We start from the raw sequence: 23395 nt of genomic DNA, 5'->3' as shown, positions 1-23395 counted from the left end.
TCTTATACTAGGGTCAATACTGTTCAGAATCTCCTCTTGGATTTGTGTTGGTATTCCTCCAAAGTAAATTTAAATCTTCTCGACATTTTCTACTAATCCAAAAGTTTGAGAAAATTCCTGGAAGCAGGCTTGTAGTAACTGGACAGATAAATCTCTCATGCAAAAAAGTAATATATCATCAGCAAAGCTCAGTTAAACTATGTTCATCTTAGAGCACTTGGGGTGGTAGTTAAAGTCCGGATTCCTTCTTAAAGTCTTCAAGCTTCATGTGAGATATTGTATACCAAGCATAAAAAGAAACGGGGAAAGGGGTCCCCCTGTCTTAATCCCTTTTTTGTAAAGAATGGAAGTCTAGGTTGTTTGTTGATAATTACTGAGTAGGACCCTGTTGAGATACAAATCATGATCCATTGAATAAATTTCACTTGAATTGCGATGCCACCAATACCTGCTCAAGATAGGGCCATTCCATATTCTTTTATTTTAACTATGATCTAACATTATACTCAGGTTGATTTTTTGTTGGAAATTCAAGGATAATTTTTTTCTCAATACTAAAGATAAAAATAAAAATATAGGATAAATTACCCAAAAAATAATGAAGACAAAAGTATTCCACTTCAAATAATACATAAGCGAATTGGCACGTTAGATTGATTTAAATAAACTTTTCACTGTAATCACTTAGTTCACTTTTACAATTCAAATTTGATGTATCCATTTGATACTGATTGAGATTATTAAAAGTTAGTGGGGGTGGTAATTAATAAGAACCCCTCAATTTTTAATCGGAGATTTCAAGCATTTAAAATAGAGTAATTTTCGATAGAGAACACTTTATTATCTCTTAAATGAGATTTTTCAACCGAAGCACTTACATATTACACAACAACAAGTGAGAAAGAAAATTGATATCATTGAGGATTCAAGGAAAAGTGACATGCTTATTTATCGTTTTTGAGTTTAAGTTTTATAATTTCATCATATCGTGATATCGACCCATAAATATTTTTGAGATGTGAGATTTAAAATTTTGAAATAAGATATGTTAACTATTACTTCACCAATTTCAATTTGTATATCTTAGAGCCCGTTTGGATTGGCTTATAAGTTGGCTTATAAGCTATTTTCAGCTTTTTTGAGTGTTTGTGGCCATAAATTTTAAAGTCATTTTGTCTTAAAATAAGCTCAAAAAAATAATTGGCCCATTTGACTTAGCTTATCTAAAGCGATTATAAGTCGAAAAACCTTATAAGCCAAAAAAAATAAGTTGGACTACCCCAACTTATTTTTTTCAAATTTTATAGCCGCAAATGAACTTATAGAAATAAGCCAATCCAAACGGGCTCTTACTTTCTTTTTAGTTCGTTTGAAAAAGCAACTCTTGAATTCCAATTTTCACATGACATGTTTAAGATCACAAGATTAAAGGACATTTTGGTACATCATATATATTTTTAATTTAAGAACACAAGATTCAAAAAACATCTTTTACTTTCTTAAACTCCGTGTTTATTAATACTAGGCAAACAAATTGACATGGATGGAGTAAGTATAAAGATCACCCAATAATATAAAAATTACTTATACTAACAGTATTATTATTATTAAAATAAACTCTTTATTTTCTTATACAGTCAAGTGAACTGTACTATGGGATAATTTCAATAATATTCAATCCAGCATAAAATATTACATCCACTTAGTCATATTTTAATTTACATCCGCATAGCCATTTTTTTCCAACAGTGTTTATACACACAATACATAACGTTATACACTTACTGTAAATAATTTATAAACCTTGTATAAAAATGTATAATAACGTATATAAGAGCCATTTCGGGTAAACATTTTCTCCAAACAAACATCGAGTGTTATTTTCACCTGTATTAACCCTTTTCTCTTAATCTTTTTTTTTTTTTGGGATTTTTACGCTATGCCAATTAGGGCAAAATAATTACCTGTTTTAGCTTAAATTTTTTTTTTTTATCCGAGCTACCCCCACCACACACACCCCATCACAGCTGGTTTTTTCGGCCTAGCTCTCATTTCGTGTTTCACGACATCGCCGGTGGGGTATTGCGGGAGGTAAGGCGGTGCTTGATCCATGGATACTTGCCGGTAGGATCACACTTAATAGAAGTTTATATAATACTGCTTACTAGTATAAAAATGTGTATAGACACCTCCTATACATTATTATACAAAATTGATACATCATCTACAATAGAAATATAAAGCTGCATATTGATGTATAATGTCATGTATCGTGAAAAAGTGACCATTCGAATGTAAATAAAAAAAGTATGACTGCGTGGATGTAATTTCTTATGCCGGAGTTGTACATTATTAATATTTTTCTTTCCTCGTTACTAGTTTAGGGGTTTAAAGACAGTCATCTCATTCAAAAAAGAGGAATTGTGAGAGTGAAAACCAAAATGGGGAAATCGTCAGCAACCAAAGATGCTGAAGCACTTGTCAACTCTCTCCGTTCAGCTTACACTGCAACTCCCACTAATCTCAAGGTATTAAATATCTCTCTCTCTTTATATATATATATATTTTGCTTTTAGATCTTTATAAATTAATCGAGATCTGCTATTTATTATAGTTATGCTACTGATTCCCTGATGTAATTTTTTTGTTTTTGTTTTAAAACAGATTATTGATGTATATGTCCTGTTTGCAATCTTCACTGCCGTAATTCAGGTAATGATAGATAGATATATTTCTTGGTGTTATAAATACATTCGTTTGTATATGTACTTGTGGTCAATGTTGTTGATACTACTGCTATGTTTTGGTTAATTTATGTTGTTGTTGTTACGTTAGTTGATTCGGGTGACCCATATTATTAGGACCCGTTTGGCCATGAGAATTATTCATTTTTTCCGGAATTTTTTTTTCCACTTTTTTTGTTTTGAAAATCAGCGTTTTGCCATGAAAATGTATTTGAAATTTGGAAAACACCTAAAGAATTGTTTTCACTTTGTTTTCTTTCACTTTTTTTGACTTTTAGTATACAGTGGCGGATTCAGGATTTTCACTCAGGGTGTTCGGAAAAACAACTAGACCACTTGACCTAGCCTTTTGCATTTGTTCAGTGTGTTCAAAAGTTAATATATGTACATGAACACAGAAAATTTACCTTAAATATACATTGTAATTTTTTGCCCAGGGTGCCTGACTAAATCCGCCCCTGTTAGTACATTCAAACAATCAAATATTCTATGCAAAACTATAACCAAATACAACTCCATCTTCAACTCCAACTTTGAAAATCCCAAATAAAGTGAAAAATATTTGGTTTCTATGGCCAAACACCTACTTATACTTGGTTAGCGTTGGAATTAGTTGGTTCTTTATTTTAACCAGTGCTTAGTTTGAGAGAAATCCAATTCTTAGGTAGATCATTTGTTATGCATTTCAAGATGAGGTTTAATTAAGTTCAGGGCGGGTATGTGGCTTAACTTGAAGTAGAGTTCAACCAGCATTTGATCTGTTGATCATCTCAATGATTGCTGATGCGTTAAATATAGCGTTTAATTCCCAATGATGAGTTCATGCCCTCAAATTTTGCTGTTGGTATAATAGATTGCTCATTTGCTTGTTGTTGGTCTAATTTTGGGATTAATTCTTCAGTATGTTATAAACTTTTGTGGCAAAATTGTGGAGCATTGTTTCAATATTCAATACTCCCTCCGTCCAAGAAAGATTGTCTTAGTTTGACCTGGCACAGAGTTTAAGAAATAATGGAAGACTTTTGAAATGTATGGTCCAAAACAAACTCTAGATATTTGTGTGGCTGTAAATCATCTCATAAAGTTAAATTGTTTCTAAATATAGAAATGTGCCAATTTTTTGGGATAAACTAATAAGGAAAGTAAGACAGTAATTTTGGGACGGAGGAAGTAGTAAATTTTGCTTAAAGCATCAGTTTGCATAATTACAGCTCTGCCCTAAGTCCCAAGCACATTGTGGTCGGCTATATGAATAAAATAGCCAACTTCTTAGCTAGTAATATGTTACTTAATAATAAACATTCTTGTAGATGTCCTTGTCTTAGGAAAACTATTGGTCGAACCAAGGGAAGAGTCTACAGTATTACTTCTTTGATGGAACTTCTTTTTTTAACCTAAAATTACCAAATTACTGGTGTTTGAAATGGACTCTCCACTACATGACTGTGCTTATCTTCATCTTCCCCGTATGCTTCTGGGGCCTGTTGTTGCATACATGTCCTACACGGGTATTGGATTTAACCTGTACGACTTATGGCTATACGACTCATTTTAATCGCAATCCACTTTATTTGGGTTGTGTTGGACTTTGGCCGAAGTCCATGAGCTTAGATGACCTTAGGCAATATAGGCTCAGATCATTTCCCTTAGAGTTTATGATGTTCTGATGAAGAATTCTGTTCTGAAAGAACTCCTTTGTGGGATTGACCTTTATCTATTCTCTTGAATCTCATCTTGACGCTTCTAGTAAGTATTGAATGTATTGAGTTCAATTTCTACACTCGGATTAATCTTGTATTCGAGTGCTAATATAGTTGGTATCAATTCATTTAACTTTATTTCTCCCTTCTTTTTTTGACAATCTTGGATTAACATTCATTGAATTGCTTGATTTTGTGTCATTACATATCTAATTGTTTTATCCCATCTCATTTACTTTGCTTTCGTCATATTCATGTGTGCTCTTGAGGGTTGTTGGTTCTCTGATGCAGAATGGAATTTGAGAAGAAAGCTAGCTAAAAACTAAGCTAAGCTAAGCTAAAGCCTAACTAGATAGAGCTAAAAGATGATTTTCATTAATAATATCACAAAAGGGTTTCATGGTAGAATATAAGGGAGAAGCTCTAGCTAGCTTATGGGATCTAAAAGAACTACTATTACAAGAAATATTGGGGGAACTGCGTAAATGGAGAAACTAAAGTTAAGGGGTTCAGGTACAACTGATGAAACTTGTGTCCTCCTTCTGTAAATCAACTCTCCACAGCTGTGAACTACATTAATTGCACTTGGTACAACCATTGCAAGCGTCAGCCCATCTTTCTTACTATAGCTCCAAAATCCAGTCTGCATCACTCTCCATCGATTTACTTGAAACTCGTGGGATTTCCATCGTCATCAAGCCTTTTAAAATAAAAAAGGAGCCCCACGTTCTACCTATTTCATAAAAACTGTAGCACCCTTTTCATTTCTTAAGAATTTCCGATAATAATTTATCTTGTTTCCGAGCAAACACTGATCCTTTCTTCATTAGAATCACCACATTTTTGCCCTATGGCTATATCATCGTTCTCAGTTCTAGTTTCGGTAGAGTTTAGAAATATTTGGAACAGAAAAAGTTGTGGTCTAATAGGTCATCTTTATAAGTTTATGACTTAAAAGTATGCACTCTTCTGTTGAAGGCCAAAGATGACATGACATGCCATTGTTCAGAATGGAGCAGTTTGTCTGTATAAAGCTTCTCGGCTACTTCATGCCAGTTTGAAGATCCCTTCAGCTATTTTACTGATCACCCCTAAAGAGTGAAGAATTAATTTTGTATCTGTAATTGATAGATCATCTTCCTTGATTTATCCATAATGGGGTTTGTTGACAACTTTTTTTCACTCTGTCAGGTAGTGTACATGGCTATTGTTGGGTCCTTCCCATTCAACTCTTTTCTCTCTGGGGTACTCTCTTGCATAGGCACAGCAGTTCTTGCTGGTAAGCTAATTGTTTTATGTAATGCACTTCATCATAAGAAAATGTATAGTTCAACTGATTTGATTCGTATCGTGGGTTGCAGTTTGTCTCCGAATCCAAGTAAACAAAGAAAACAAGGAATTCAAGGTAAGTTAACTTTCTCTGGAGGAAGATCGTGGATCATATATCTTTACAGCTCATCCATTCCATGTACTACTTGAAATGCAAGGGGAAAATAGTATTAAATTGGCAAATGAGTGTTGTCGTTCTCATCTTCATCTTCTAATAACAATGCTCTTGTTTCCTCATAGAAAGTGGAGAATTTTGAAGTGAAAAGTGAGGAAAGAGGGAGCCAGCGGGAATGTGCTTTATTGTTTTTAAATTGTTACTTATGGCAAAATATGTCATTTATTCTCGACGCCTTATACTTCATCACTATTGCAGGATTTACCTCCAGAACGTGCTTATGCAGACTTTGTTCTCTGCAACTTAGTGCTCCATTTGGTGATCATGAATTTCCTTGGATAAATTGACGTTCCTAATCTCGAGAGAATGTTGCTTTTCCAAAATTTTCTTGTAAGGATACTGAGGCAATGAATCAGGATTTATTAGCACTTTAGCAATGTGAAAGTTTTTTGTCTGCCCTTTTCGATCTTTCATTTATGAATCTGATAATTTGTCAATCAGAAATACGTACTTTGGATAGTCGATACACAAATTTTACTTGGTTTGAGTCAGTTTGTTCTCTTTGACCTGCTTTGGAAATTTGTTCCCTTTTTTGTGATTGTAAGTTTTCTTCTTCCTTAATACTGTATAGAATCAAATTTACAGTAATAGGATTACTAGGAGCACTATACAAACTAAACTGAATTAGCTGACTATTGCCTTGCTAAGATTCTTGCAAGTAAATAATCACTTTTGGAGTATTTTCTCCCTGAATATAATGTCCATCAACAACATACATCCTTTTACACCGCAGTCCTTTCCTAGTTGGCATAACCTTTCTTAATTTGGTTCTTCTAAGTCAGGTATGAGAAGGGTCCCTTCTCCATTATCAAAGCTTAGTTATTCGTGAATGAGAATTCACTTTTGTTTTCAAACCAATAGTTAGAACAAAGAGCTCTACCGGATACTTACTTATACTACAGAAGTATAAAGGGTGTTTGTACATAGAGAATTTTGTTTAAATCCAGTTGCTCCAATGAGAAACATTCGTCCAAATATTGCAAAACAAGCACGACGAATTGTATTTCCTAAGTGGGCCCAGATTACCGTGTCGCTAGAAGGACCAAACTTTAAAATTTACATGAAAAATTAGCCACACTAATGTAAGCATACACCCTTGTCCAATGGTCAAATGAAGTGGGAGAAAATTTCAAAAATAAAAATAAAAAAAAGAGTTTAAGTAGGCGTTTGGACATAAAAATTTTAATATTTGAAAAAAAAATAGAAAAAGGGTATTAGGAAATCAAGATGTATTTAAACAGGCATTTAACTTGAAAAAAAGTTGAAATCTTATGAGTGGAAAAGACTTCACTTGAAAATGTGGCTTTGACCAGCTTTTCAAAGTTGAACGCATCTGCAATGTTTTTTCAAAAAAAAAAAGTATAATCAAACGTTGTTTTGAAATTCATTCGAAATGGACAAAAGGGTCATAACTTTCAACGGAGAAAAAGAAAGATAATTTCTTCCTATCTTTCTAAATTTTGATGAACAGAGTTATCCGGTACATTTATTAATGCAAGTACCCATACCCATGGGGGAAGCAAAAGATCAAGTCACTAAATGGACCTGAATGCTAAATTGGACAGGGTTAGTTTTTCATCATATTCTTGTGGGTTTGTAGAGTTTACCCAAAACATAAAGGGCCCAAAGGATTTGGCAGTTGTTTGATATGTGAACAGATGACAAGATGACTAGAACAGGAATTCAGCTTTTGATAACAAGATTGTTCTTACCAAACTTTTGAGCAGTCAATCAAAGTTTAACCACTATTTCAAACTTAATTTGGAAGTAATTACTTTTTAATGCGATTTTTTTTTTTTGGGTAAAGATACCTTTAGCTAAAACAGATTCTAAAAAAAGGTTTTATTTGTCAGTTGCAACATACATGATGATTGATGAGGTATTCTAAATTCATGTTTCCTCCAAACGAAGTAAGAATATTCTCTTATTCTTCTCTCTTATTCTTTCTACAAATCACAAAGTTTGTTCTTGTGAAAAATTTGAATTAATTGCTGAAATTCGAATTTCATTAGCTTTATAAAATTTTGAACGAATCCTGTCACCATCCCGCAACAACATGAACATGAGACTCAATTTCTTTAGGAACAATGATTAGACTATAAAAAGTCAGCTTATTATTTCCCCATATTTTGCAAATGTTTTTTTCTTCTAACAATTGATAAATATTTCATGTATAGTCCATGCTAAATGAATGATATGGTCATCAACAAAGAAGAATCTAATAACAAACATACAAATTTTGTTGGTACGTAATGATTCTTGGAATAATAATTAACAATAATGAAGATGCACTGCACATGTTGTGGTTGTGGAGATCATGATTTCAACCTATATTGCTGCTTCCATCCATTGACCTTTGTTTAGTTTTTTTTTTTTTTTTTTTTTTAATCAAACCGAGAAGTTTGCATCATGTTAGGGCATTGATTGCTCGAATTTCTTGTTGTCCTAAGCTCTCTCATTGGATGTCCAATTCGGCCAAATGAATTTTGTCTTTTCTTAATATTATTATGTTTTTAACTTATACAGTACTCCCTCTGTCATATAATAAGTGTCATCTTAACCAAAAACACGCGTATTAAGAAACCTATAATGCAATGTGAAGTTTATCAAATTACCCCTATATAACAAAAATAAATTACTTTTACCTTTTGATTAGAGCATGCACAAGAAGTAAACCTTTTGACATTAGAATCCAACATTACCAAGTTACTATGTGACTTTTCCAATCATCATTTAGATGTTACTTTATTGTCTAAGGGTAGAGTTGACAAAAACTAGTTAATTTATGTTTTGATTTCCTAAGGTGACACTTATTATGAGACAAAAAAGATTAGCTAAGATGACACTTATTATGGGACGGAGAAAGTATAAGTAAATTATTATATATCATGTTGTCATGGTTTATCTTCAAGTTGAGGGGTGGCTCACTTGGTGAGCTTCTTACCTTTCCAGGGAGGGTTCAAACACATACATATCGTAGAGCATTCCATTCTTCTTTCCTGAATGTAATAAAAAACAAACTTGAAAAAAGTAAAATTACGTCAAGCTTCGTAAAAATAAAATTCTCCTTTCATCATCATAATAATAATTGTTATCACTATACCTCTTTGAGTTGGTTTACTTGTAAAATAATAACGGACTCCATGATTAAAGTGTCATTACAAAATTAATTTTACTTGATAACTAAATAGATAACGAAACTTCAATTATTTCGATTTTTTTGGACTTTAACTTAAACACTACCTTTTCTGAACTTTTAATTTATTTATTTTTTCGTCACTTCATTGGGGAAAAAATAGTCTTTAGAAAAAGTAGGGGGTCAAAAACAGGCAAAAGCAAAAGTATCGGGGGCGCGGGGGGGGGGGGGGGGGGGTGAAAATCGCGAATAAATGGGCCGGGGGGAGGCCCACATGGTGTTGGCCCACTAAAAACAGACTTTTCAAATACATGCGCGCACGAATGAAAAAGGGAATCTACTATGTACTCCTAGTAGATTCTACAGCTCAACAAATTTGGATTTGGAATTCATGACCAATAACACCAATAATAACAACATATTCAGTGTAATTTTACTAGTGAAGTCTGAAAGAGGTAGGATGTACACAGACCTTGTCTTTACTTTTTTGGAGATAGAGAGATTACTTTCGATAGACTCTGGACTCGAAAGGAATATAATCGACGAAAGATTGTAAGAAAAATGAGAGCAAAATAAAATAGGTCCATGGGTCCATCTTATGTGACTTCAATTTTGTGGCTTTGTCCATTAGTATAGTACCTCATAAGTCATAACATGACTAAAAGCCGAGAATGTTTTGAAAGTTGGGAACATCTTTCAACAATTAATATAATATAAGTACAAGTGTTAAATGAGAGAGTTAAATTATATTTGAGTGAAAATAGATCGGATTAATGTGCCAGTGAGACTCTGCTTCCAAATTAAGCTTTTCGGGAGAACTTTAAAGATGTTATGATGATCCTAAATTCCTATGCAGATGCAACAAGCAGGTCGAGCTGACATAGGCGGGAATTAGAACCGCTCCAATTATAACTCAAGCTTTTAGTTATAGATGTGTCGCATACAAGCTATAGTCGGTTCTAAAGTTTGAGATTGTCATGTCGAATTTCAAACAAAACTATTAAATTTTTTGAATAACCACCCCAAATTTCAGACAAAAATACATAGAAATTTTGGATTATCAGGCCTAACTTTAGATGAAAACATCATAAATTTGGGACTACGAAGCATAATTTCAGGCGAATTCAACTACTCCATTACTTAACTATTTATTTCATTACCACAACTACAGTTCAAACTTATGTACCTGTAAATTGCAATCATGGTTCTTTGGCAATGTTGAGAATGCTCACAAAAACACTTTGCAGAAATCTGATAGTTCATAAAAGAGTTCAAATTATATGGGATATCCAACACCAAATCTTAACACTGACAATATCACATTTGACACTTGGAGAAAAAAAAAGAAGAAAAAAGAGTATGACATCTCAATTTGATATATTCTGTGCTCTCGTTGAGAGTCGAACTCAAGACCTCCCGCTTACTAAACGGGTGCTCTAACCAACTGAGCTACGAGAGCTGATGCACTGTTAAATCACTTTTTTCTATTCAATTTTGACAGATGAATTGAATTTGTCGTTTTAGTGGTCTTACAATCAAATAGAGCTGCATATCATACATTTATGCCTTCAGTGTGAAGATTTTTTATACGATCAATATAGTTTACTTTACTATAACATATTTTCTTACTAGGTTATTCATTACGTTTATCATAAAGATTTGCGTAATGCCGTCACTTGTTAATAGTAGAGGTAAAAGATTCAGTTAACGAAAAAGTATGGCTATAGGGCCTGAAGCAATTCAAGCATCAGTCGTTTTAGTGGTAAGAGTTGTTTGGGTGTTATAATATTCCTTACCTACGACTTGATTGTTCAAGTGCTTTTTATACTTTCAATGCATAAAATTTAAATTCTGTTTTTAAGCTTTCTTTTGCCGATATTCATGCTCATATTCTCTGGGGTGTGGGGGGTGGGGGTGGGGTAGGGGTAGGGGTGGGGTGTGTCATGTGTGTGACTTGCCATACATCTAGTTTGCATGACCAGATTAATGGAACAAGTAAAGGGAACGGTTGGTTTTACGTGTGAACTGATTATATATTTGGTTGAAGTACAATTGAATTCATTGTTATTGGTAACATTTATGGATTATGTGTACATATTGACCCTAAATTTACTTCAAATGTTGCATTCATGAATTCTGCATGAGTTTGGGCTCTTGTCATAACTACTTTCTCGTACAAAATGATTTCAAAATTTAAACTTATTGAATTCTTAGTACTGAATTTATTTTTAAAATTACGGATTCAAATTTAGTATTTATTAAATTCTTTTGATAGATTGTCACGTACATATCTATGTTCAGTGTCGAAAACATCGGATTCCGAAAACATGCAGCCCATGTATTGCATCCATCCCTACTCGTAGTGCATAATTGTTTAAGACACAAATGTTAATAATTGAGTTTAATTTGGCCAAACACTAATTGTTGCTTCAAAGTGTTTTTTAAATTAATTGACCAAACACAAACTGCTTTTCGACAAAAGTACTTTTGAAAAAAAACACTTTTCAAAATAAACTGATTGTAAAAGCTTGGCCAAACAAGCTATTAGTCGAAAGAAAATGGTAACTAGTTTTTTATTTTAATAAATAATTTAAACACCAGTATTTGTTATTTCATTTACACTAATCTTTTCCTAATTAACTGGTTCCAGTTGTAAAGATTGCGAAAAATATCCCATAACAGAACATTCAACCTCTTTTCACCGCGTAAAGCGTGTTCAGACAGACCCCCTAAATTCCCGTTAATTACTTTTAACACCCCAAAACTTTTTTTTTTTTTTTTAATGTTCTTTTTCTTCACATTCAGAAAGAAGATAAAGCAGCAGTAAAAGTTTCATATGAACATCTTTAATAGACACCATTAAATACACATTCTCTTCATAATAAATTGCCTAATAAACTCTTAATAATAACTACATACACATAAGGTAAAAATATTCCATCAGATCACCAAAAAAGGAATTTATTTTTTACATGTCCTTAAAAAAGGAGACTCATTTATTCAGCCTTTTAACTTTCCTTTCTAACTTAAACATATATATGCACAAAGTTCTTGAACCTTTGAATACTTTATATTGTGTCTTTTTTTTTTTTTTGTGTGTCATATTGCTGGCTGATATTTGCTACATTAAAAGGTGTTAAAAATTGAGTCTTTATATATTTTTCTTTGTAAAGTTTGAATCTTTCTCATTTGGAGTTCCTTGTTTTTTTTTTCCTTCAATATTGAGGTTGGTAACTGAAAGTTGTTTTTTTCTTTTCAAAAAGACTCATTCTTTACAATCCTTGAAACTCAAGAGAAAGGAAAATAGTGATGGGGTTCTTGTTTTTTTAATGCTAAGGTTGGTAACTACTAATTAAAGTATTATTATTATTTTCAAAAAAGACTCAATCTTTTCAATATTTGAGACTTAAGGAGAAACATTGAGAGAGGAAAATGGTGATGAGGATATATGGTTTAGTCTAGATTATTAATTATTTAATTAAGAATAGTTAATTTTATTGGATAATCAAAGACTACGTCTAGTTGTAACATTTTGATGGGACCCCATGTTGTAATATGTTATGTTTGAAAACATGTATCTTTGTGCTGCTGCATGTTGTTGTGAATCTTGAATTTTTTATTAGCATTTGCTTTGAATGTTTCTATACACGCCTTTGGTAGGCAGATAGTTTTAGTATTATAAGTATATATTATAAGATTTTGTTGGTATTGTTTATATAGTTTTGGACAAGGAGTGGAGGTCACATATCTCTCCACTTATACATATCAACAATATAGTTCATATGTCTATCAATTGTTGATTTGTATTGGAAGAATCAGATGAATGTCTATTTGAACTTGCATTCTTCCGTTGGTTTCTGAAAAAAACTCTGGGCTTTCTTGGATATGGTGTTAGGAAAATTTTGATCCTTTGCTCTTGCTGTTTACCTCATCAGGAGTATAGGTACTTTTTTATGTGTGATTGTTGTTGTATTTTATACTTTTTCTAGTGTTTTGGAATTCTGTGTTGGTCAGACTCTTCAAAAATACAGAGAGGGGTTGCGTGTCGAAGCCTCCAAAAAGTAGTGCATTTTTGGAGTATCTGAGATGATTGCTGCTGCATTTTTGGAGAGTCTGAGCAACGTAGTTTTGGATAAAAGATCCAATATTTAATAAATTGAAAAGATAGAATGGCTTGGGAAATAGAGGAAGAGGAAGAGAGTTGTATCATAATTTTACTTTTTCATATTCTATTGACATGCAAAAGATGTTTAAATATTTTGGCCCTTCCCAACTCTTCTTTTAGCTGTTTCAGATGATGTGTTAATTCACTAAAGAAAAACTGGAATTAGCTTTGAACTTCATCGTTAATCCATAGCTAAATCGCTCATAGCTAACCGAATTTTCTGATAATCCTTCGCTAAATAGGTTTAGCTACAGTATGTCAGTCGCTAATTCATGTTCTTTTAGTAGTGATTGTGAAACCTTACAGCTAGCTAAAATTTTCTGCTTACTTCATTTTCCTTGTGCAGTATCAGGTTCTGGTGAAATCTTGTTTGCTTGACTTTTAGCAAAAAATGGCTGAAAGATCCTTCAGACCTCCTTTAGACCCACAACAAGGTAAGCCTCTGGGCGTGACCTTTGCAAGGAGGACTAACTCGGGTCGATATGTAAACTTATCTAGGGACTCACTGGATAGTGAAATTAGCGGCCTTGAGTTTGCAAACTACACTGTGCATATGCCTCCGACACCTGATAATCAACCCTCCGATCCATCCATTTCACGGAGGGTTGAAGAACAGTATGTGTCAAATTCCTTGTTTAGTGGTGGTTATAACAGTGCCACTCGTGCACATTTGATGGATAAGGTGATTGACTCGGAAGCCAACCATCCTCAAATGGCTGGTACTAAAGGGTCTTCTTGTGCTATACAAGGTTGTGATGGACAGGTCATGAGTGATGGGAGGGGTGAAGATGTCCTTCCTTGCGAATGTGATTTCAAAATTTGTCGCGATTGTTATATTGACGCTGTCAAAATAGGAGATGGGATTTGTCCCGGTTGTAAAGAGCTTTACAAGAACACGGATTTGGCTGAGAATTCCGTGGATCCCTCTAGACAACCTTTGTCATTGCCTTCGAACGTTGGGATGTCTAAAAACGAAAGGATGTTATCTATGATGAGATCAGCTAATAAGTCTGCCATAATAAGGAGCGATTCAGGGTTGATGAGGAGTCAAACAGGGGATTTCGATCATAATAGATGGTTGTTCGAGACGAAAGGAACATATGGATATGGGAATGCTATATGGCCACAGGATGAGGGATTTGGGAATGGTAAAGATGATGATGATATTGGTGAGCATTCTGAACTTCTCAACAAGCCATGGAGGCCACTTACGCGTAAGCTGAAGATACCTGCTGCAGTTCTCAGCCCATACCGGTAATAATTTCTTGTTCCTAAGTAGTTTCAACAACTACTTTTTTGTCTTTTCTGGTACATTTAATTTAGGACCTCTCTGTAACAGTCACCTTATAACAATATTTAACTATAAAAGCCATTTTTTAGCGGAACAGATTCTTTTACCTATAGAGAGGTTTGACTGTACTAGACGAATAACTTTAAAATATAATTGCATAGTGCCTTGTTCTTTCAACTTGTTTGGCTCTGCCCCTAATTTTTTACTATTGCCTCTTCACTCCATGAGTGAAGCTAAATCAGTTTTGTGTACCAATATTTTCTTTCTGAGGAAAAACAATTCAAAAACAGTCACGTAATATTTCCTTACTGTATTATACTTTGATCAATCTTGAATAACTTGTAGGGGACATATTGTTTAACTTGTCAACTTCTGGTTAATGTGTTTCTTGATGTGATCTATCAATGCCATTTTTAGTATGCTGTATATTTAGTTTCTTAAGGCTTAGCGTGTTTGAAAGACAAGATCGGACTATTTTGCCTTTTTCGAATATATTTTCATACTCGCTAAGCTTTAGGTTGATTGTCCAATGCATAATGATCTCTTTACTAAGTCTGCAATTGTTTTATTAATATTAGTAAGCGTTTGGACATAAAAAATTTGATATTTAAAAAAAAGTTGAAAAAAGGATATTTGGAAGTTAAAGTTCTGTTTGGACATGCATTTAACTTAAAAAAGTGAGTGGAAAAACTGGTCAAGATTACCTTTTCAAACTTGAAACTCATGTTCGATTATTTTTTCCAACAGATCACTTCAATGTATAATCAAACGCTGTTTTAATTAATTTATTTTTTTGAAAAAAATTCATGTCCAAACGAGCTCTTAGTATTGAACGACTTCGATGTCCAATCTGTTCATGTGCTTATATCTTGAAATTTACAGATTTAGATGTTAGCATATGTTTTTTTTTTTTTGGTTATTTTCAAGATGTTTGAGAAGCTGTCTTGACATATCTCCATATTTTACAGGCTTTTGATTTTAATTCGTGTCGTTATACTTGGATTATTTCTTCAATGGAGGGTCAGCCATCCCAACACTGATGCTATATGGCTATGGTATATGTCCATAATCTGTGAGATTTGGTTTGCAATATCATGGCTGCTTGACCAGCTTCCAAAGTTATGCCCAATCAATCGTGCTACTGATCTTAATGTACTAAAAGAAAAGTTTGAAACTCCTACCCCTACCAATCCCACTGGAAAATCTGATCTTCCAGGAATGGATGTATTTGTTTCTACAGCAGATCCCGAGAAAGAGCCACCACTCGTTACATCAAACACGATACTATCTATTCTTGCTGCTGATTACCCTGTGGAAAAACTTTCTTGCTATGTATCCGACGATGGAGGCGCTCTTTTGACCTTTGAAGCGATGGCGGAAGCTGCAAGTTTTGCCAACATTTGGGTCCCGTTTTGTCGTAAACATGATATCGAACCGAGGAACCCGGAGAGTTACTTCAGCTTGAAGAAAGACCCTTACAAGAACAAAGTACGTCAAGATTTCGTCAAGGACCGTAGACGTGTGAAGCGTGAATATGATGAATTTAAGGTTCGAATCAACGGCCTTCCTGATTCTATTCGTCGGCGTTCTGATGCTTACAATGCTCGAGAGGAAATCAAAGCTTTGAAGCTTCAAAGAGAGAGAGCTGGGGACGAACCTTTGGAACCTATCAAGATAACTAAGGCCACTTGGATGGCGGATGGAACTCACTGGCCCGGAACTTGGATGGTAACTGCTTCCGAGCACTCTCGGGGTGATCATGCAGGAATCATACAGGTATTGATCATGCTTGGCATCCCATTATTTTAAGAGAGATTACATTTTTGGACCGCCTTAAAACATAATAGCCGGTAAATGTATATGTTTCGTATATCAAGTATAAATAAACATAAAATTACATATAATATACACAATCAGTGTATAGGTTTTGTATATTTTGGCTAGAACCTGTAATTAATTTTGGATGACGAGCAAAAAATGAAAAAACCCCTTTTTTAACCGCACGGATTAAGGTTTTTTGTCGGGTCATCAATTCTGCTGCTTGTATGTCTTGTACTCACAATAATTACACTGCTTTGACATTTTGGTTTACTTATGAACTGTAGGTGATGTTAAAACCTCCAAGTGACGAATCGATGCACGGTACAGCTGCTGATGGCAGTATGATTGATTTTACGGAAGTTGATATTCGGCTCCCCATGCTGGTATATGTTTCTCGTGAGAAGCGTCCCGGGTATGATCACAACAAGAAGGCCGGAGCCATGAATGCATTGGTCCGAGCGTCAGCTATCATGTCTAATGGCCCGTTTATTCTGAACCTTGATTGTGATCACTACATCTACAACTCAGAGGCAATAAGGGAGGGCATGTGTTTTATGATGGACCGGGGTGGGGATCGTATTTGTTATGTCCAGTTTCCTCAGCGGTTTGAGGGGATTGATCCCTCTGATCGGTATGCAAATCACAATACCGTTTTCTTTGATGTGAATATGCGTGCCCTGGATGGACTTCAAGGTCCGGTTTATGTGGGCACTGGTTGCCTCTTCCGTAGGACTGCTCTTTACGGGTTTGACCCACCACGAGCAAAGGACCGCCACCCTGGTTGCTGCAGCTGTTGCTTTGGGCAGCGCAAGAGTAAGGCCAGTGTTGCTGACGAAAAGAGGGCACTTAGAATGGGAGACATTGATGATGATGAAATGGATCTTGCTGCTTTTCCTAAAAGATTCGGTAACTCTAGCGTCCTCATTGATTCAATCCCGGTGGCTGAATTCCAAGGTAGACCTCTCGCTGATCACCCTTCTGTAAAACACGGACGACCTCCCGGTGCACTAACTATTCCAAGAGAGCTTCTTGATGCTTCCACTGTTGCTGAAGCGGTCAGTGTCATATCGTGTTGGTACGAAGACAAAACCGAATGGGGCAATCGAGTTGGATGGATTTACGGGTCCGTTACTGAAGATGTGGTAACGGGTTACAGGATGCATAATAGGGGTTGGAGATCTATATACTGTGTGACAAAAAGAGATGCATTCCGTGGCACTGCACCTATCAATCTAACTGACAGGCTTCACCAAGTCCTACGATGGGCTACTGGTTCCGTTGAGATCTTTTTCTCGCGGAACAATGCTTTTATGGCTAGTCCGAAGATGAAGATTTTACAACGGATTGCTTACCTCAACGTTGGGATCTACCCGTTCACTTCGATATTCCTTATCGTCTATTGCTTCCTCCCGGCACTCTCACTTTTCTCTGGTCAATTCATCGTGCAAAGCCTTAATATCACCTTTCTCGTGTATCTCCTTGTCATCTCATTAACTCTCTGCATGCTAGCTATCCTTGAGATCAAGTGGTCCGGGATCACTTTAGAAGAATGGTGGAGAAACGAGCAATTTTGGTTAATCGGAGGCACGAGTGCACATCTTGCTGCTGTGCTTCAAGGGCTGTTAAAAGTTGTTGCTGGCATTGAGATTTCTTTCACTCTGACTTCGAAATCTTCAGGTGATGAAAACGACGATGAGTACGCAGATCTCTATGTCATTAAATGGACATCCTTGATGATTCCACCTATTACAATCATGATGGTTAACCTGGTCGCAATAGCAGTTGGTTTTAGTCGGACCATATATAGCACGATACCACAATGGAGTCGTTTGTTAGGAGGCGTTTTCTTCAGTTTTTGGGTGTTGGCTCATCTATATCCGTTCGCGAAAGGACTGATGGGACGACGAGGAAGGACACCAACCATCGTGTTCGTTTGGTCCGGGCTTATCGCCATCACCATTTCTCTTCTTTGGGTTGCAATTAACCCTCCTCAAGGTGCCACTGAAATTGGAGGTTCATTTCAGTTCCCTTGAAACTTTTCTACTGGCATAGTAAGAAAACTACAGCTTATTCCACAATCAGTTCAAATTATTCTTTTTAGTGCTCTTTTCTTGATTTGTATTCTTGATATGTGAGGAAAGTGGACAAGGGAATTGATTGTCATGTGGAGTTTTTATTGTTTTGATCTCAATGTTCATAGGGAAGAATAACACATATAAGACATTCTTTGTAATCAGAGCCTCAAAATACACTAGTGACATTGATTCTTTTAACTATCCTTTGTATACTTTTTGTTTCTCTTGAAGGGATAATAACATTTTTGATCCTGAATTATTCGAAAATCCTGATTTGGTACCTGTGATATATGACAACACAATTAACGTTCAACTAATTGAAATGTGCGTTTTTGGCCCCTTTATATAGGAAATACTATGTTATACTTGGAACCTTATTTTTCCAGAACTAATTACCATCAAATATGGAATATACAAATTTAATATGACACATTGTGATTGATTGCGGAATAGTTCATAATTATGGTAAATCTGTGGGTATTCACACGTAAATGGATCAAAAGTGCACATTTCAATTAATTGAAGGTGCTTAGTCAAATATTTACAAGCAAAGGGATCGCTTTTGTTTTGTCCACGCTTATCGCCATCACCATTTCTCTACTTTGAGTTTCAATTAACCCCCTCAAGGTAGCACTGAAATTGGAGGTTCATTTCAGTTCCCCTTAAAACTTTTCTACTGGCATAGTAACAAAACTATAGCCTATTCCACAATCAATTCAAAATTATTCTTTTTAGTTCTCTTTTCTTGATTTGTATTCTTGATATGTGAGGAAAGTGGATGAGGGGATCGATTGTTATGGGGAGGTATTATGGTTTTGACTCGACGTTCGTAGGGAAGAATAACACATATTATAGTACATTCTTTGTAATCAGAGCCTCAAAATATAATAGTGAAATTGATTCTTTTAATTATCATTTGTTACATTGTTGTTTCTTCGGAAAAGGGTCAAAAATACCCTTAAACTATTCGAAATAGATCATATATACCCTCCGTTTGCATTTGTTAGCAAAAATACCCACTTCATCTATCCAAAGGACCACAAATACCCTTCGCGTTAACGGACCAGTTGAAAAGCTGACGGCGCATGCTCACGTGTAAAAAAACTTCCACGTGGCCATCCATGGAGGGAATATATGATCTATTTTGAATAGTTCAGGGGTATTTTTGACCATTTTCCGTACTTTCTTTATTATCATGTTTAAAAAATGTTTTCCTTTTTTTATTAAAAATAATTAAATTTTAAACTTATCATTCACTCTTAAATCTTTGTAAAATAGTTTATACTCACACAAAAGTATATGACATATTTTAGATTACACATTTAATACGTAATAAAATCTTTTTTTTTTTTTGTTAAATTCCGCATTTAATCAAATGTTTGCACATGAATTAGAACGTAAAAAGAAAGTTGAAGGGTTATTTCTGAAAAACTAAATTAAAGGAGGCCTTGATGTGCTTATTTCACGAATATATTTTTTCATCTTTACAACGAGTAATGAATCGCGTTAGATCCCGAGTTGATTGAATTTCTTAAATTAGGAAAGTAAAACCACCAACATATTTGCCTATGCCTGACTCTGCCCCGACAACATCATCACCATTACGAATGTATTCATGTAAAGGCAATCCAATTTGTATGTTTATATTTTCTGCCATGATAATTTGAGAGAAGTTGAAGTTGCAGAGTATAGGGGTGGGCGTTCGGTTCTTCGGTTCGGTTTTATCAAACTTCGGTTCGGCTATTTCGGTTTCGATTTTTTGAAGGTGGACATCGAACTCCAAACCAAACTAGTAGATGATTACACTGTTTATACATGATTAAAATTATTTTTTTATGTATATTTAGTAGATATTGAACCCTTCGTTTTCTTCGTGTGTTCACTTCCACAAATTTTGAGCCCCACTAGTGAAAATCCTAGTTTCGCCACTAGATGTTGTATGGATGATTTGTTTGATCAAAACCCTCCAAACCCTAATAATAATGCTTTTCTGCAAGACATAAATAATAATTACGGTTTTTGGGCAAATCTAAAGGAAAAGGGTCAAAAATGCCCCTCTACTTAGGGAAAAGGACTAAAAATATTCTCAAAACTAATTTCGGGTCAAAAATACCCGTCCCGTCATTAAAGTTTTCAAATATATATATATATATATATATATATATATACATATATATTACATTTTTAAACGCGATCCATTTAAAACCGACCCAACTAAATAAAAAACACACATGGGTTGCCCGCTCCTGTGCCTAGTGGCTCCAGATGTAGGACTCGGGAACAAGTTGGTCGCATATGAGTTTTTTATGTAGTTGGGTCGTTTTTATATAGAGCGGGTTTAAAAATGAAATCGGGTTATGTTGCGGATTTCCGTTAAGAAAGGAGTATATTTGAAAACTTTAATGACAAGAGGGGTATTTTTGACCCAAAATTAATTCGGAGGATATTTTTAGCCCTTTTTTCAAAGTAAAAGGGCATTTTTGACCCTTTATATAAATATAAATTTGAAAGATGTTATTAATGGAGAAAATAATGGTAATGGTGTTGATGCCATTGATCTGAATCTCCAAGAAATCAATGGAAAAGTTAATGTCAATGGTGTTGATGCCAACCAAGAAAATGGAGATGATGATTTGAATGAAGAAGTTAATCACTGTCTGGGATAATTTTCTTTCAAATTATAGAGGTGAATCGATAAAAAGTTTATTTGTTGCTTCAAAAGATTGAATGTATATTTCTTGTTGTGTGTTTTTTCTAGGAAAACTCATTCTTTTTTCTCTCCATTTTATGTATGTTGTGTTTGGTTAATATATACATTTTTCCAAATGTCTCTTCATTTGTGTTTCTTCCGATTCAAGTTTTGTTGTTCTTCTCCAGCTAGTAGCTTCTAATTCTCTCTCTCTCTCTCTTTTTTTTTCCTTTCCTTTCAAGACCTATGTAATCTTTACATTTTCGTTGTGGAAATGAATATAATATACTAATTAAACTAATACTAATACTGATATAATTAAGGATACTTACTAGAAACGCACATCATCTCTTAGTGCTATTTGTCTTCTTAAATCTGTTATATTTGCATATTTTTCCCTCAGAATCTTAATCATTCCACCAAATATATTTCCTTTGAATATTTTTGCCTCTTCAACCGTGCTCTGAAAAAATTCATCTCTTTGGTTGATTTCCACCTTTTCTAACCACTCTAAGATGTGTGTTTTTGTATATACTTGCACCATTTTTCTGTATTCAGATTTCTTCTCGTCAGTTGATGGCATTTATCTTCACAAACACACCTTATTGCCAACTATACAAGAGGCACACCTAGGATTAGTGAATCATTTAGTCTATCAGTATTAGTATTAGTATATTACTCCCTCCGTTCATTTTTATGTGTCAAGTTTTGACTTTTCACGCTGTTTAAGAAACAATGATTAAGATAGGTATTTTACCACAATACCTCTATTAAATTGTGTATAATTGTATTGGAGTTGGGAAATGATTTGAAATGAGTAATAACTGTTAAGGGTAAAACATGGAAATTTTTTTTGTCTTACCTTGATATATGAAAATTGACAAGTAAAAATGAAAATCTATAAAGGGAATAGTGGACAAGTAAATGTGAACAGAGGGAGTACATTCAGTATTAGTGTAATTATATATAACCTGCCAATTTAGTATGTTTGAATCTTAGCTAGAAATTGAATACTGATACTCAAATCTTTACATTTTCGTTGTGGATGAACTGAAACGTTTTCTTTCTTTTATGTTTTTGGTGTTTCTGCTAATTATCTCTTTATCTTTTTAATAGCTTATATTAACCGGGTATGAGAGTTGGGGTCAAAAAATATAGTGTTGTCTTTTTATTTTTGCATACTTGTTTGTCTTTTACTTCACATAGTAACATTAATATTTATAATAGTGAGGATCAATAAGATGTTAGCCGTGTGTTTTAAATACATTACCTTGGATATTGTAAAAACTTTATTTTGATACTATGAAAATTTGAGTAGATTAATTCAAAGTTATAAAATATTTCTCTTAAGAAGTAGATAGTTTTTCTTTCTTTCTTTCTTTTATTATATAAATTTTGTAATTTTTTTTACAATTTTTTATATTATCTACGAGAAAATCAAATAAAAAATTTATCCATAAAAAAATGTTGGGCCTCAAAAGTGTGAGGGCCTAAAGTATGTCTAAGCGGAGATCATTAAAGGGTCGGTTAGACAAATATCTTTATGATTAAGACTGTCTTTCTCAAGTGGTGTGTAAAATACTTAAAAGACAAACAAATACTCCCTCCGGATCAAAAAAAGAGTTCACTTAGTCATTTGCACACCCCTTAAGAAAATAATAAGTCCTAGACAAAAATAAGTAATTTAACTAAACTACCCCTAATTAAATAGGCATTGGAATTTGATCATATAACACTTAATAGGGGCAAATATGGAAAAACAAGTGTAATTCTTTTTTGATTTGCTAAGTGGACTCTTTTTTTGATCCAAGAAAAAAAGGCTAAGTGGACTCTGTTTTTGATCCGGAGGGAGTATCTTATAGGTTTAATCTTGTCTTTCACGGCTCCCAGATTGTATGTAGATAGACGACCCAAACAATTACTTCCTTCGTCTTAAAATAAGTTTCGTTTTAGCTCATTTCACGCCCATTAAGAAAATAATAAATATAAAGTATAGTTTGCTAAGTTATCTCTATTACATTAAATGCTTCTTGAGAATTGAGCACTATTAAGAAGTAGTTTTTTGAATTAAGGATATAGTTGGAAACAATTACCTTTTTTTTTTTTTTTTTTTTTGTTGAATTTCTAAAGTGACAATTATTTTGAGACAATTATTTTTTGATAAAGTGACACTTATTTTGAGACAGATGGAGGATTCCTTTTATAATCAAAGTAAATAACCATATCAAATGCACATAGCTAAAGAGATGAATTTGTTGTTTGGAATTATT

General features: G+C 34.2%; 2 protein-coding genes and 1 non-coding gene across 4 annotated transcripts; 2 read left to right on the top strand and 1 right to left on the bottom strand.

The window, feature by feature from the left end:
• Positions 1 to 2309: 2309 nt before the first annotated feature.
• LOC132058216 (dolichyl-diphosphooligosaccharide--protein glycosyltransferase subunit DAD1) lies at positions 2310 to 6454 on the top strand. Of its 2 annotated transcripts, none has more exons than XM_059450777.1 (5): positions 2310 to 2528; positions 2665 to 2714; positions 5641 to 5723; positions 5806 to 5849; positions 6147 to 6454. In XM_059450777.1, exons 1-5 carry the CDS (start codon positions 2442 to 2444, stop codon positions 6228 to 6230), a joined length of 348 nt encoding a protein of 115 aa, XP_059306760.1. In that variant the 5' UTR covers positions 2310 to 2441; the 3' UTR covers positions 6231 to 6454. The 2 variants fall into 2 exon arrangements, with proteins under 2 accessions (XP_059306760.1, XP_059306754.1); XM_059450771.1 differs by having other exon boundaries at positions 2322 to 2528; positions 2665 to 2712; positions 5636 to 5723.
• A 4015-nt stretch (positions 6455 to 10469) lies between these two features.
• Positions 10470 to 10543, bottom strand: TRNAT-AGU (transfer RNA threonine (anticodon AGU)). Its single transcript has one exon. It is a non-coding gene; the product is annotated as a tRNA-Thr (tRNA).
• A 1639-nt stretch (positions 10544 to 12182) lies between these two features.
• Positions 12183 to 18660, top strand: LOC132058209 (cellulose synthase-like protein D3). The gene is made up of 4 exons (XM_059450759.1): positions 12183 to 13027; positions 13596 to 14503; positions 15509 to 16316; positions 16646 to 18660. Exons 2-4 carry the CDS (start codon positions 13641 to 13643, stop codon positions 18392 to 18394), a joined length of 3420 nt encoding a protein of 1139 aa, XP_059306742.1. The 5' UTR covers positions 12183 to 13027; positions 13596 to 13640; the 3' UTR covers positions 18395 to 18660.
• Positions 18661 to 23395: the final 4735 nt, after the last annotated feature.

The sequence above is a fragment of the Lycium ferocissimum genome, chromosome 1, assembly GCF_029784015.1.
Source record: "Lycium ferocissimum isolate CSIRO_LF1 chromosome 1, AGI_CSIRO_Lferr_CH_V1, whole genome shotgun sequence".
NCBI lineage: Eukaryota > Viridiplantae > Streptophyta > Magnoliopsida > Solanales > Solanaceae > Lycium > Lycium ferocissimum.
The sequence above is the reverse complement of the archived record's forward strand: the minus strand, read 5'-3'. Positions and strand labels throughout refer to the sequence as shown.